The sequence below is a fragment of the Apodemus sylvaticus genome, chromosome 10 (genome assembly GCF_947179515.1).
Source record: "Apodemus sylvaticus chromosome 10, mApoSyl1.1, whole genome shotgun sequence".
Classification (NCBI taxonomy): Eukaryota; Metazoa; Chordata; class Mammalia; order Rodentia; family Muridae; genus Apodemus; species Apodemus sylvaticus.
The window spans coordinates 4,068,178-4,083,394 of NC_067481.1; the positions used below are offsets into that span (position 1 = coordinate 4,068,178).

General features: G+C 55.4%; 1 protein-coding gene across 3 annotated transcripts; it reads left to right on the top strand.

The window, feature by feature from the left end:
- Cant1 (calcium activated nucleotidase 1) lies at positions 1-13,214 on the top strand. Of its 3 annotated transcripts, none has more exons than XM_052196065.1 (4): positions 1-101; positions 8,207-8,865; positions 10,709-10,912; positions 11,515-13,214. In XM_052196065.1, exons 2-4 carry the CDS (start codon positions 8,229-8,231, stop codon positions 11,883-11,885), a joined length of 1,212 nt encoding a protein of 403 aa, XP_052052025.1. In that variant the 5' UTR covers positions 1-101; positions 8,207-8,228; the 3' UTR covers positions 11,886-13,214. The 3 variants fall into 3 exon arrangements, with proteins under 3 accessions (XP_052052025.1, XP_052052024.1, XP_052052026.1); XM_052196064.1 differs by having other exon boundaries at positions 18-143; XM_052196066.1 differs by lacking the exon at positions 1-101 and adding an exon at positions 1,419-1,499.
- Positions 13,215-15,217: the final 2,003 nt, after the last annotated feature.

Consider the following 15,217-nt stretch of genomic DNA (forward strand, 5'->3'; position numbering starts at 1 on the left):
CGGGAGCGCGCGGCCAGAGTGAGGCGCAGGCGCAGAGCAGAGGCTGCTGGGAGCGCGCGGCGGGGCGGAAGTGGCCGCCTGCCCGGTCCGGCCCTACGCAGGTAGGCGGCAGCCCGCGGGCTCCGGAGCCAGGCTCTCAGTGGGTGAGTGACGGCGCGCCCGCGGCCGGGTGCCCTTCCTCGCTGTGTTCTGGGGCCTGTCGCCACCCGCACCCGTCCGGCCTGGCCCCAGGCACTTCAAACTCCCCCCGCAGCTAGGCTGTGACTGGTGCCGGACAGACAGACATCTTCCCCCTCTGGCTAGTGTGGGAGACCTCCCCTCTCTGATGAGTGTGCCGTGCTGTACCCTTGAGAAGTAGTGCGAAACTTCTTCCTCTTCTGACTAGCGTGCTTCAAATGCCGCTAGCGACAGTCCCTTCCCTCCCTCCCTCCCTTCCTGCCAGGCCTGGGCAGGGTCTCTCCTTGATCACCCATCTAACAGACCCACCCACCCCATCCTCACCTGTAACTGCCCACCTCCCTGCTCCTGTCCTGCCTCTTCTTGCTGTCATCCAAGATTGGACCTTCCCCTTGGCGGCATAGTGCACTATCATGTTTTACTTCCCAACCATCCACATTCCCTGCTCCTTCTGCACACCACCTAGTCCCTTTCTGCAATACAACACTAGATTCTCCCAGCCTCAAAGACTGGCATCCCCTGATCCATCTTAGCAGTGCTTCCTGTCCCTAGCACCCATGACATTCATGTGTCTCCAGTAAACCCAAGCACCTTCCTGCAGCCCCTCAGGAGCACCTCAGTAACCAGCTTCATTCCCCAGTTCCATCTCAGGACTATATACTTGATAAAGCTTAGACCTGGGAACCTGGTCTTATAGTGTCAATGGGGCCTGGCTGACCAGATCTTACAAACTCCCAAGACTGCCGGGAGAGCATGTACTGCAGGAGCTGACTTGGGAGCTCCTTCTCCCTACTCCTCCGGAGCTTGTCTGAGGACCATCCTTCGGGACTGGGCCACAGACCCACCCTCCTTTGAGCTGCTCCCCAGCCCTCACCTAGTAATCTTGCTGGGACCCATGAGCACAGCCTAGTTCCTTCTGGATAAGACAAGGGATCTTCCTCACATAGAGCCCAGAGCGTTTTCGTTTGGTTAGAGACAGAATTCTGGGGGTGTTTTTTTTTCTTTCTTTCTTTGTTTCATCTGACCTGTTATCAAAAGGTAAATGCTTCTTGCAACTGAACGGCCGGTGTAGTGTGACCATATTGTCCCTTAGTGTCTTTTCCACGTAATATACACCGTGTCCAGGAGTGCGTGACATCCTCTGCCTGCTGAGCAGAGCAGGACAGAGGAGAGGTCTAGAGAGTGGTAGAGGCAGGTGTCCCGTTGTCACCCACCTGACTGTGGCATGTGTGCCCATGAAGCTCCCACAGATACGTGTGACCCTGTCATCTGAGTCTCAGAATATCCTTCATAGTGTGGCTGTCTTCACAGCGGCCATACAGGTAGGTGTCCCAGCGCATTAGCATTTGCTCTTTGAGGAGAGTGGATGGGAGTCCACACTTCTTCCCCTCTCTGTCAAGAGGCATGAAGATACCTATCAGAAGCCAGTGAGTGTTGAGAATTTCTGGAAAGCTTGTCTGAAATGCCAACACTGAAGGAATTAAAACCTTGTGTACTGACTTTTAAAGACTTTTTAAATTGACTTTTCTTTTCATCAACACGAGATAGATTGGCTAGGAAAAATAATAACTCCAATCCTAGAGAAGTCCACATGGAAAGGCATTAGGGTTCCTGTTGGCGGGCATTTCTCTCGAATTCTCGTTTCTCTTCAGTGAGTGCAGCTATTAAGTGCTTCACCTATGCCTAGCATGGACAGGGCCACAGGGAATGAAGGTTAGAAGTTCAAGCCAGCCCCCATGCATTGAGAGTGAGCGATTGTGAGCAGTGCAGGGAAGCATGAGCTGAGAACCACGATGGTTCTGAGGGTCTCGCCACATCCCCTGAGCTGGCACAGGGGGACACTCCAGGAAGTGTAGGCTATACCGAAAAGTGTATCTGTGCATTCTGGGATTGAGTTCTGGTCTGAGTCGACTGGGATTGTCAAACCCCTGTGTTTTCAGGCATGCTGACGTCCAGTGTTTGGGGTGTCACTTTGACCTGGAGGGCAACTTCTTGGCTAAGTCCCTCCCAGGGCCCTGGGGATACAAACTAAGCAGCAGCAGCAGCAGCAGTGTTGTGATGCCGCAGATGCAAACCAGGGAAGGTTCTGAAGCCTCTGCCCACTGTGGGGAAGGCCTGGTGGGAACTGTAATGAGCCTTAAGATGCTGGTGTCTGCCTCACCCCCTAGCCTGTGAGCATGCTACGTTGCACAGGAAAGTTAAGGCCGAAAATACCTCCCTGGGAAACGGGGGTTTCCCAAGGGAAAATGTGATCTCAGGAACCTTAAAGCCACAAGAGGGAGGCAGAAGAACAAGAAGGTTCAGGCACAGAACCTCTGGTGTTGTCAGAATTGCTGGCTCTAAACGGAGGAAAGGGACCACAGGCAGGGACTGAGGTCAAGGCCAGGGAGTGGGTCTTCCCCCAAGAGCCTGAGAAAGGAACCAGCCTTTGGGTATAGCCCAGTGAGGCCAAGACAAACTTCTGCAGGGCTGGGAAATAATAGTGTGTGATGTTTCAGCTGCCGTGTCTGCAGTAATTACTTACAGCCCGTGACACTAACACTCTCTTCATGAGTAGCTGACTTTAAAATGGGCTGAAAAATTCAACTGTCCCAGGAGTACGGAGGTTGACTTTGTGTGTGTGTGTGTGTGTGTGTGTGTGTGTGTGTGTGTGTGTGACGGAGGGGTGTGGTGCGGATGTTGGAGATCCCGGAGCCACACTTGGCTTTGAGGAGGATCTGAGTGTGAGGAGGAGTGGCCTCTGTGGTCTTTAGAGCACTCATTGGCTTTCTTCCTCTTTTCCCTGGACTACCCACCTGGTCTAAGTGGGGAACAGAACTCTTAGGTACAGTGCTGAGCTCGGCAAAAGACAAAACCAGGAGCCAGACTCCACGTTGCAGTGCCTAGATGTGGCTGTGTGCAAGTCTGTGCTTTCTAAGGACCTGCCATCGGAGGCTTCTGGGAAGCCTGGGTATCTGCCTGCTTCTTCCCCAGCAGTCAGTGCTGGCCATGGGCTTTGTGCTGTGCCGTGTGGTAAGGAAGCAAGCTTCCGATTGAACAGAGTAGACATGCGAGGCCTGTCCACGCTGGTGTGGCTGGGGTGGAGAGCCCTTTCTGCAGGAGGGAGGTGTGGTAGCAAGAGAGTAGCACTGAGCACTGCCCCTCCTTGATCCTGGAAGGGAGGAGTCAACTGCCTTGAACCTGTTTGAGCCTCCACCTGTCACAGGCCGTTAGTGAAGGAAGCAAGGAGACAGGTCACCTTGGCTGTAGTTCCACAGGGCGTTGTACAGACCCAAGGGTGCCCATGGAGGTAGGTGCCCTCTGCCCATGCTCTTCCTAACAGGCCAGCAGCTCTGGCAGCTCACGGGTGCAGAGAAAACTGCTTCCTCTGTGTTGCTCATCCTTCTGGTCATCTAGAAATGTCCGTTGGAGTGGACAGATGGATTTGCATGTCTCTTGAGGAAGTGAGATATGGCCTTGCTGTTTTGTGCCTGAGGGTAGTTAGCTTTTCAACACCCACTGTGTAAGAGGGGCGGGGAGGAAGGGGGACCTGGTGCCATGGAGCACTGGAGCAGGGTTGGCTCAGGAGCAAGAGCGGCCACAGGGTGCCTCTGAGCTTGGGGAGAGCCTGTCTGCAGGCTCTGGGCCATCACCCTTAGCCAGCCTGGAGGAGCCCTGACTTTACAGCTCAGGTCAGAACATAGCTTGCCTCAGGCCGGGGTGGGGGTGGGTGGCTACTTCTGTCACAACCTTGCAGACTCCAGAATGACCTCCGGATTCCTGTGGGGGCTGGGGGAGGCAAACCCAACTCTGTCCTTCTATGGGACTGTTGTCCATTTGTCCCTCGCTACCACAGGCTCCTGTCTTGTGGGTGGCCTTGGCAACATCTACAGCCACAAGACACAGTAAGTCTTAGGCACAAAGCAGCCAGGGTTTAAGGACATCAGCGAAAAGGCAAGCTGACTTGGTGCTTTCTTCTAGCAAAGAAAAGAGGAAGCTCAAGGTAGGAGTACCTGATAAGGATGTTCACTGAGGCTTCTGTAAGGCAGGCAGAAGTTTCTAGAAGCTTTCTATTGTGGAAATAGTACCTTCCCTCCTTTAACCAAAGATGCCTGAGTCCCAGTGGCTCCTGGGCTTCCTTTGCTTTTGGAGAGTTTTCTTGGCCAGTTCCTTCCCTTGATGCATGGGGTTGGCCTGGGTGCAGGAGGTCCCCGGGCCACTGCAGGGGGTGGGGGAGCTGTTCCTAAGGTGCTATAGAGAATGACATACTGTAGTCCGAGGCAGCCTGCAGCCTCATGTACAGCTATAGAGATTCACTGACCACCAGGCGTGGTGGTGCACGCCTGTAATCCCAGCACTTGGGAGGCAGAGGCAGGCGAATTTCTGAGTTGGAGGCCAGCCTGGTCTACAGAGTGAGTTCCAGGACAGCCAGGGCTACACAGAGAAACCCTGTCTCAAAAAACCAAAAAAAAAAAAAGAGTTACTGACTGGGAATTCTTTGTCCCATTGTCTGGCCACAGGGCCAGCATTAGGATGTCCCAGAGGTGCTTCTAAAGGTTCTAGGGAGAGCTCAGGCTTTGTCCTCTCAGCTCCGCAGGCCCTCCTTGGCTTGGAGCCATACTTCCCAGGCCAGCCCTCTGCCTGTGTGTCAGTCACCTTCTCTTTTATTCGTTCCTCCTTGCCATTTGTAGAAAAACACGTGTGAAAGCTCAGCACTCAGGAGGCTGAGGCAGGAGGATTATCTTGAGTTCAAGACCAGACTGTCTTGAGAAAGAAAACAAGCACCTCCCATTGCACTTGGGTCCGCCTGGGCAGCCTCCCCCCTGAGGCCTTCAATCACTCCTTCAAAGTCTGCACTGGCCTGGAAGGCTCCTGGACAGGGGACAGTAGCGGTCTCCCACAGGAGGGATGACTTGCAGGGCAAGGACGCGTGGCTAGCGGGGGACTGCACAACGAAAGAATGAGTGTCACGGCACTTTCAGGAGGTTCCAGATGTCCCTGTGTGGTCAGAGGACATGTGCGTCCAGCTGGAGGGAGCACACGTGCCGTGGTCTGGGCACGTAGACTCTGGGTTGCAAGAGCTGTTCTTGTCTGAAGTTATGGTTTGTGGGAGGCTGGACTGAAAAACAAAGCGAGGTGCTCTGCAGGCTGTGACTGGTAAGAGGGGCGGACAGGCAGGCCCCTCCTCCGCACCTGGCTTAGTTGTCAGCAGGTCTGGGAAGGATGCTGAGACCATGTAAGGGCTCTGACTGCTAAGTGGTAGAGCAACAGTCTGGGCACTGAGGGCTTCGAGCATCAGGTCTGAAGTCCAGGTGAGACAGGCGCAGGGCTGGGGGGCGGGAACAAGCCGAACTGATGCCTAGGTGTAGGGAAGGAATGTGCAGATGCTCCTGAGGTGGTCCCCAGGGCTGGGCGGCCCTTAGTGTAGACCGTACTGCCAAGAAGCCTGTGGGATACCAATTGGCCTGCAGTCCGGGGAGGTACCTAGGCTACAGAGATACCTAGAATAAAGAATGTGGGACCTGCTAGCCCTTGGGCTAGCAGAGAAGTCTCCCTGTCTCTAGGACAGTGTGTGGAGAGGCACAGAAAGCCCAGGCATGCAGACCTGGGCTTAGGGCTGCAAGAGGGAGAGGAAGGGGTGGGACTGTCCTGAGGTGGTGGGCAGGGCACTGGAGCAGGGCTGGGCAACTGCTCCTGCACAAACTCTAGATCCTCTTTTCAAACCGGAAACAAGTTGGGTGCTTGGTGTCCCTGAGAGGGCAGTCCAGGAGCACAAGAGACAGCCAGGTGAACAGGATGCCTGCAGACCAAGGGAGGGGCCGAGGAGCCAGCGTCAGCCCAGTGGGGTGGGTAGCACATAGAGCTCCTCCTGAACAGAGATGTGGGGCATGTGCTGTACCCCGGCCTCAGCTGCTACAGGAGCTTCTTGGAGCAGGTGGGCTGCTGACTTGAGCCAAACAGTGAAGGTGGGAAGAATGCAGAGTTGGTTGAACAGGGACAAGCTTGAGGGTCCAGAGACTAAGGACGTGGTGTGTCATGGTGCTTAGGATTCTATACAGCAGTCATGTGTTTTGGGCCTGTGGCTCCTGATGGGCAGCTGAGTGGCTTGTTCATCAGGGCCTTGATCGAGAACCGTGCCCTTCCAGATGACTAAAGGACCCTCGCTGTGGTGTTGGCCCGTCAGCCCGTCAGCAGGCACACTGATTGTCTCTTGGTTCCTGGCTCTGAGCTGAGCCGGAGCTGGAGCTGGAGCAGGGAGTCCTGACTCTGTGAAGCTCCCAGCTGAAGGAGAGCAGATGGGGCAGTCTCCCAGGACTCCATGGACGTGAGGGAAGCAGCTATGCAGAGCAGGGCAGGTGTCGGGTGGACGGAATGGTGTGAGGCTTGCTCTGGAAGTGAGGGAAGACCTGTGTGGTTAGGACCAAGAGGGGGGACCATGAGCCATGGACGATTACGAAGCAAGTAGTGCTGCCTGGGGTTGGTGGCAAAGGGCTCTTGGGAGAAGAGCTGGAGAGGGGCTGGAGGACTGCTGGCATGTTTGGTGGGGGGCGGTGGTCCTGCAGATGGGACAGACCTGCCAATGGGGAGCCGTTAGGAAAGGAAAGGAGTGAGGCCACTTCTTGGCACCATGTGACAGTTTGAAGTATAACATTTACACCTAAACTGCGCCTTTTGTTCCTGGTTTCCATGGGGATTCTGACTTGCTGGCAGTGTTCGTGGTAGCCTCAGCTATTCCTGAGGATTGGGCTGGTCACTTGAAGTTGGAGAACCAGGACTTATATTTTGAAATAGTGTCTAAGGTGCAAGTTGGAATTGGAGCGTGGCAATATCTGACTCTTGGCAGGGCTTGGCGACGTGTCCAGGATGAGGACACAACACTGATATCCTGGTTCTAGCCTCTGAAGCCATGGTGACAGAGTGTGTGAGGTGGAGCCTAAGTCCCGAGGAGGTCCCACCAGCATGGGGTGGGAACACTTTGGGGTGACCAGTTCTTCAGCCATTGCTAAAAGATGGCTACCTTGACAACTGGTCATAGCACAGCAGCCCCAAAGTGCACAGCTGCCTTTGCTGTGAGCAGCAGGCCCTGTACCCACTCTTCTCCTCAGACCTGACCCTGGGCACTAAAACCTGTGCACATCTTGGACCGGTGACCTACAGCATGGGCACAGAGCACCTCTAGCTACCAGACACCTGGACCTTGTAGTTGGAGTACATGGATACCCCACAAGCTAAAGCTGCTGGAACCCCAAACCCTTCCCAGGTGCTGCCTGGCAGCATGTGCCCATCAAGTCCCCTGATGTGCTGTTCTCAGATTTGTTGAGGCAGTGACAGTGGCCGTGGCTGGTATGCTTGCAACCCATAAGGGAAATGCCATTCTACATCCAGATAAAGGATGGAGGGGCTGAGAGCAGCCATGGTTGCACCTTGGAGTTGGACACCTTCACCATAGCCAGCACTGGCTTGGGGGCTTTGTGGCACTGAGCTTTTGAGGTATGCTAGGAGCAGGCAGGGCAGGCAGTGAGAGGTGTGGAGGTAAATTCCCAGCTTCCTCCAGCGCTCTGGACCTGTAGCTGTGCCACAGTGTAGAGCCCAGCTTGGGCCTGGAGCCCAAACTGTGCCTCGAGTTCGTAGAGGGAGCAACATGCAAGACTCGGTTCTGGACCTGCTTGTGTTAATAGAAAAGTGCCATAGGACTGCACCAGACCCAGCAGTGGCGTGCACACCTGCCCAGGAAGTAAAGGCGCAGTGGTCCCAGGCTGCTACGTGAGACACCCTGTTGCAGTACAGAGGCTGGGCAGTGAGAGCTGACAGACCTGGGAGCGCGTGGCTGGGGAAGTGGGGTGAGTCAGATCTGCACCTGTGTCTCCCAGCAGACTGCAGCCCTCACTAATGCTGCAACTTTGACTTCCTGCTGGGGTCAGGGTTCAGCCAGGACAGCACTGCCAGGAAGAGCTGTTCTTCCTGAAAGAGGCAGACTTGAGCCTGTGTGACCCAGACTGGAGAAGTAATGTCCCACAGCTCACTCACTGCTCTCTTCTCCCCAATTTAGGTCCTGTCCAGCGTGCAGTCTGATGCCCATCCAGCCCTTTGACCAGCGGGAATGGAATGAGCCTATGCACTCCCTCCGGATCAGTATAGGGGGCCTTCCTGTGCTGGCATCCATGACCAAGGCCACGGACCCTCGCTTCCGTCCCCGCTGGCGGGTGATTCTGACGTCATTTGTGGGTGCCGCCCTCCTCTGGCTGCTGTACTCCCACCATCAGGCCCCAGTACTGGGAAGGCCCCCCACCCACAACGCACACAATTGGCGGCTCGGCCAACAGCATGTCTCTCATTACAATGACACTTACCCCCTGACACCCCCACAGAGGACTCCTGGTGGGCTCCGGTACCGAATTGCAGTCATCGCTGACTTGGACACGGGCTCCAGGGCCCAGGAGGAAAACACTTGGTTTAGTTACCTTAAGAAAGGCTACCTGACCCTGTCTGACAGCGGGGACAGAGTCAGTGTGGAGTGGGATAAAGACCATGGGGTCCTGGAGTCCCACCTGGCTGAAAAGGGGCGGGGCATGGAGCTCTCGGACCTGATCGTCTTCAATGGGAAACTCTACTCTGTGGATGACCGCACCGGGGTCATCTACCAGATCGAAGGTACCAAAGCAGTGCCCTGGGTCATCCTTTCCGATGGCGATGGAACTGTGGAGAAGGGTAAGTGAGCCTTCGCAGTAGGTGAGCTGTTGTCAGCTGCTGTGTTGGTGCTTCCTGCTCTGCAAAGGTAGCTTAAGGAAAGAAGGGTTGACTTAGGCTCAGTCTGAGGGTGTGGGGAGTGGCAGCAGTCGGTGGGGAGTCGCAGCAGCAGGTGTGTGGCGTCCACAGGAAGGAGAGATGAGTGCAGCTGCTCAGATCACTGTCTTCTCATTGGGTCCAGGACCCCAGCCCACGCTGTGCGGCCACCTATGTCAGGGTGGGTGGGTCTTCCTGCCCTAGTTAACACAGTCTAGCGACTCCCGCACCTGCATGCCCTGACGTTTGTTTCCATGGCGATAATGAATCCATTAAAATGAAAGTGACACTCGAGATCTAGCACTGACAGTGATCCAAGTGCCTGTCAAAGACCCTGCACACCCAGGTGACCCTTGACCCGCCTCTGCCCACAGCAGACTTTACTGGGCTTACATGAAGTTGTTTCTGGAACTCCGAGCTGATCGCTGGGAGCCTGCTGCTGAGTGGGAAGCCCTTTTCAGAGTGAGCCAAGGCTTTGTGCATTGCCACCCTCACTCCTTCTGGGACCCCTGTCCTTGTCATGTCTTCAGAGGTGTCTTAGGATCTCACAGGGTGATTCCATCAGGTGGCTCACCTTCAGGGCTGGGCACCCCGCGGCTCACTGCGGCCCCAGGCTCTAATCTCAGTTTATTGGGACCACAGGTCAACTGCTGCTACTCAGCCTTGTTCTGAGCCCGCCAGCACAAGGGTCTGTGTCCTGAGCAGCAGTGACTCCTGGGAACAGAATCTGATACTAGTTTCATGTGTAGTAGGTAGGCCTCAGGATGCGGGGACAGAGCTGTCTGAGCCTTTGGCAGATCTGATCTGTGCCTCGCAGCAAGCTGAAGACCTCTGCAGAAGGAGGGCAGCACTAATCATTCCCCTGTGCTGTCTGCCCGGCCCTCCCTGGGTGATAAAAGACTTTCTGTTTGTCCAAGGTTGGGGCTCTTGGGAGTGGCTGTCTCCACCTAGGTACCATGGCTCTGTTGCTCACCCATTTCCTGCCCATAGCCATAACTGTCAGCATTGTAGACTTCTGCTGTGTGGGGCAGGCAGTTCTTCCCCTTGAATGGAAAGAATGCAAGTAACAGGATACTTATGGCTGAGCTGTGACCATTCATCCAGAAGGGTCAAAAGACTAGCAGATGGGACAGCTCCTCCTGGAGGCCGCTCAGGAGACTCAAACCAGTCCCTCCAGAGCGCTCTAGGGTGTGTCAGAAGCTGCCTTCCTCCTGCAGCCCTCGCTCCCCAGGGCTGGCCCTTGCAGGAATGTTGGAGGTAGATGTGTGGACTGTTAGGAGGAGAACACGCTGTACAGCGCAGGCTTCATCGCCAGCCTGCGGCAGGAGGCTTGTGTAAAGTCAGTTAGCTGAAGGCAGCTTCAGAGTAAAAGCTCTGAAATAAAGATGGGTAGAAATGACCAGTGCCTCGCCCTGAAGACCCTGTCATTCCTCACATGACAATAGCCCTTGGGAGCTGAAGGGCGGCTGGGGAAGTAGCACAGGAGGTCTGGGATGGTCTAGTGTGGTTCTAGAGTTGTCACACGCGTGGTTGGGCGCTTGCAAGAAAGGGGGTGAGGAAAACAAGGATGTGGACTCAGGGCCAGCACAGGCTCTGCCAGGCCCCTTTCTGGGCCTCCCGTCCCAGCCTCCAGTGAAGCTCAAGGCTCGTAACTTCTGACACGCAGGTGGCTGTGCCCCTTCAGACATAGGGGACAGCAACCCAGGCAGGAGGTAGGCTGGGTGTGGGGGCAGGCCCAGTGTCTCAGGCTCCCCTCCTGTTGCCCTAGGCTTCAAAGCTGAATGGCTTGCTGTGAAGGACGAGCACCTGTATGTGGGTGGCCTGGGCAAGGAGTGGACCACCACGACAGGGGAGGTGATGAACGAGAACCCCGAGTGGGTGAAGGTGGTGGGCCACAGGGGCAGTGTGGACCACGAGAACTGGGTGTCCAGCTACAACGCCCTTAGAGCTGCCGCGGGGATCCGACCACCAGGTAAGGAGCTTCTCTCCACGGGCCCTTCTCTCCACAGCCCCCGTACAGTGAGCGCTTCTCTCCACAGCCCCCCGTACAGTGAGCGCTTCTCTCCACAGCCCCGATCCCCAATATGGTCTTTCACAGCTTGCTCAGTTTTGCTGATGACATTGAGTCACCATATCCAGTGAGCTCTTGTCTCTGTCCCTTGCTAGCCTCAACAGGTGACCCCTCAGCCACAAAAAAGCGTTGGGGCCCTCATAAGCAGAGGCGATAAGTAGGCCTGAGCTGCCATCCCTTGGGCTCTGAAGCTGTGACCTTTGTCCGAAGGACTGAGTTAAGTGTGGGACAAAGGGCAGCAGCCTCGAACGCAGCTGCTGCAGGCTGCAGGCCCTGCAGGACACGGGGCAGCCAGTGCAGTCTCAGTGTAGCTCTCGGCTGGGCTGTGGTGGCTGCATGGTTGTCCCAGGTCGTGGGGAGCAGGTGCAGATTGCTCTCACAAGAGGTTAGAGGGAAGGTGGAGTGAAGCCCCCAAAGTGCATCCTCAGGTGGCAAGGGCCCCAAGAGGAAGGCTGTGCCCGCCAGCAGGGGTGTGGTGACTGTGGGTCTGTACTGCCACCCAGGCTACCTCATTCACGAGTCTGCCTGCTGGAGCGACACACTGCAGCGCTGGTTCTTCCTGCCTCGGCGAGCTAGTCACGAGCGCTACAGCGAGAGGGACGATGAGCGAAAGGGCAGCAACCTCCTGCTGAGCGCAGCCCAGGACTTCAGGGACATCTCTGTGAGGCAAGTGGGGACGCTGGTCCCCACCCACGGCTTCTCATCCTTCAAGTTCATCCCCAACACGGATGACCAGATCATCGTGGCTCTCAAATCGGAAGAGGACAACGGCCGGATCGCCACCTACGTCATGGCCTTCACGCTGGACGGCCGCTTCCTGCTTCCAGAGACCAAGATCGGCACCGTGAAGTACGAAGGAATCGAATTCATCTAGATGAGTAAGCTCGCACGCCCAGCGGGGCGAGGGCCAGCGGCTGCACTGCACCAGGACTCAGTTTCATAAAAACCGGGAGCGCTTCCACTCGTTTTGCTTTTTCCTTTTTTTAACGAAGAGCTATGTGCCTGGCCAGAGAGTTTCAGAATAGCGAGCTGAGCCCCGGCCCATCTGGGCGTGCTGCTGGGAGACTAGGAGCAAGGGGTCCTGTAGGAACCCCGGGTGCTCCGCCGCCCACGTGCTCGCTCAGCACTGCCACCTGGTGGTAGGGAATGATCACTGCTGCAGGTACCTTTTGAGCTCTGGCCTTCAGAATCCAGCCATGCCTTTCCTCTGGCCTTTTCCATGAGTTCTCTGTGCAGTGTGTGCTTTTGAAGCAGCCAGGTGTTAAACCCTAGCTTAACCCTGGGAGCACAAGACAGTCTGAGGTAGGCCTGCCAGGCAGGCACCCGGACGCCCCCGCTTCTCACGTGACCCTGGCATTCCACGCTCTGAGTCCCTGGAAAGTGAATGTTTACATGGCAGGGTGAGGGCCCACCCCCGGGAGACCCCTGCCCACACTCTGAAGCTGCTCAAGCACAGGATTACAGGCAAGCTGTTCACAACTTCATTTCTCCCCTCAGGAGGATTTTGCTCTGTGCAGCCTTTTAAAGTCTGAATTATTAACTTATTTTTATTAAAGCAATTTCTTTTCCTGAATACCAGAGTCACCAAACTTCATCATACAGAAAGGTGGAGTTCCCACATGTACTTCCGGGAGTGAGGGAATTGTCCCCACAGCCACAACGGCGACATTAGTTTTTACAGAAAGGGTCTCAGAATCCTTGGCCTCTGCCTCTGGTAGCTTCCACAGCTGCCATGCTTTCTCCTCTCAGTAGTGGCTGACTAGAGCCCTGCCCTCAATGGCTCCTGGAGGTGTTTAGCAACCTTCTCTCCGGGGAGCCTCACTGTTTTCTGCTGTCCTGTGCTGTCCATGTTCAAGAGAGCAGAGTCAGTCAGACTCAGGTTGTTCTGTAGGTAGCAGCACCTTAGCTGCCTACAACACCCTTAGAACATGACCATCGCAGACCCCGTCCACAGGAAGCTAGGAGAGCCACTGCCAGTGGGGCAGTCCGGCAGGCTGTTACTGACTTGTAGGAACTCAGCCAAACCTTGATGTGTGTCAACTGTGTTAGGTTGTGTGATTCTGAACTGAAAGACAAAATGAGAGGGGTTGAGAGACCTGGGGCCCTTTGCTGGGGAGCCTTCCATACGCCTTCCTTCCCTAATGTGAGCAATGATTGTGTCTCTCTGTTTGTTTTGTAAACAATAAAGTATCAGGGGAATGTGGTTCTCTGTCTGTGTTGGCTGTCGCTGAGGGCTCTGCCCCAGGATGGCTGAACAGGTAGGTGGGCTGCAAGCCTTGGGGTCAGGATGGCACCTCACCTCTCCTCTCCAAATGAGGCCCAGGGAACGAAGCCCCATCCAGGCTTCCCAGACTTGGATCTGAGGGGAAGAGCATAGAGAGGCTGGCTCCAACCCTTCAGGCTCTGTCCTACTCCATCCCCTCCCAGCTGGCTATTTCTGGGGTCAGGACAGAGCCCAAAGTGTTGGAGCCTGGACCACAGCCAGGCTTGGAATCCCAACAGGCCAAGACAAGGAATAGTGACACGCAGAGAAAGGTTTGTGGCCACGTCAGGCCGTGGGACAAGGAAAAGGTCCAGACTGGACTAACAAGGAGGCTCAGTGTGGACAGTGCCTGCCACCCAAGCCTGACAGACTGAACCTCAGAATCCATGGTGGAAGGAGGGGCCTGATGGCCCAGAAGCTGGTCTCTTAACCTTCATGTGATCCCTATGGCATGTGTGCTTTTACACGGTGTGCACATGCATAAACCATGTACCATATGCCTGCACAAATTCACACACAGACATGCACACACATGTGCACATAGAGGTACAGTGACTCCCAAGCCCACGTCCCGGGTCCTGCCCATCACTGGCCCAGCACCATGCCTGGTCCTGGCTCCTGGGCTCTTCAGGCAGGTGGTCTGAGAAGTCAGACCATTTGGAATCCTTCCAGGAAATGAGTGTCCCCTCCGGCTGGCACCAGGCCTCAGCTGCTCCCTTCTCAGGCGTGAGAACCCCTGGGACAATTGCAGTCTCTTGTGATCTGTCACCTCAGTTGTCCGTAGGCAAGGTGGGAGGGGTGCAGGTGTCTCTCGCTCTGTCTTCCCTGTTGTCCATTTTCTATGCACAAGATAGGCCATCCCAAACCACTGCTCAAGGCTGCAGCAAGGATGTGTTCTGTGGCCAGAGAAATGGAGAATGGGCCTGGATTTCAAGACTGAGCATAGAAAGCCACAGGAGCAGAGCAGAAGACATGAGGTGACGGGAGGGGAGCCCCATGTCTTCCAGGAATTAGACACTCATTTAGTTAGGTTTTTTTTAAGACAGGATTTCTCTGTGTAGCCCTGGCTGTCCTAGAACTCATTCTGTAGACCAGGCTGGCCTCAAACTTACAGAGATATGCCTGCTTCTGGTTCCCAAGTACTGCGATTAAAAGCATGGTCACCGCCCAGTTGGACACTTCTTTTCAATGCTGCTATTCTAGCAGTTCACAGTTGCCTTGGCACTGAGAGTCTGTGACTTGCTGAGCACAGTGTTAGGATGGCACTTAGGGTCTGCTCTAGGTCACTGTGGCCCTGACATCTTCAGGACATTACCTTGGAGAGGTCTTTGTGACACTCAGACCTCTATGGTTAAAGATAAGCGCAGTTTGGGGGGTGGGGGCGGAGTCCAGGATGGCCAGGCTGTCATGCTTACCCTGGGTAACTGAAGTGGAAGCAGGGTCACCTGCCTTCGTCCCCTCAGAAGTCTCCAGATGTGTCATGTGCATCACCAAGCGGCTAGAGGGATCTGAATGTTCCCCGGGGCCTGACTTCTTGGGAAGTCCCCCTGTGTCACAATGTCTGGGCCCACTCACCACCCATCTGTTGGCTTTGGAGTGGACATAGAAGAGGGGTCTCAGCTTGTGGCTCCCGCCCCTTTGAGGTTACACATCAGATACTTGCATTGTAATTCACAACAGTAGCAGAATTATTAAAAAGTAGCAATGAAATAATTTTATGGTCAGGGGTCACCACCACATGAAGAATTGTATTAAAGGGTCACAGCATTAGGAAGTCAGCCTTCCATAGAGCAATGGGCCTGCTGCAGACTACGCCCTGTGATGGCCCTGCCTCTGTGACCTGGCTTCCCGTCCTCCAGTGGAAGCCCAGGCCCCAGGCCCTGGTTGACCAAGGGGCTGACCCAGGATGGAGGCTCCAGAGACTTGCTGATTCCTGGAGCCAC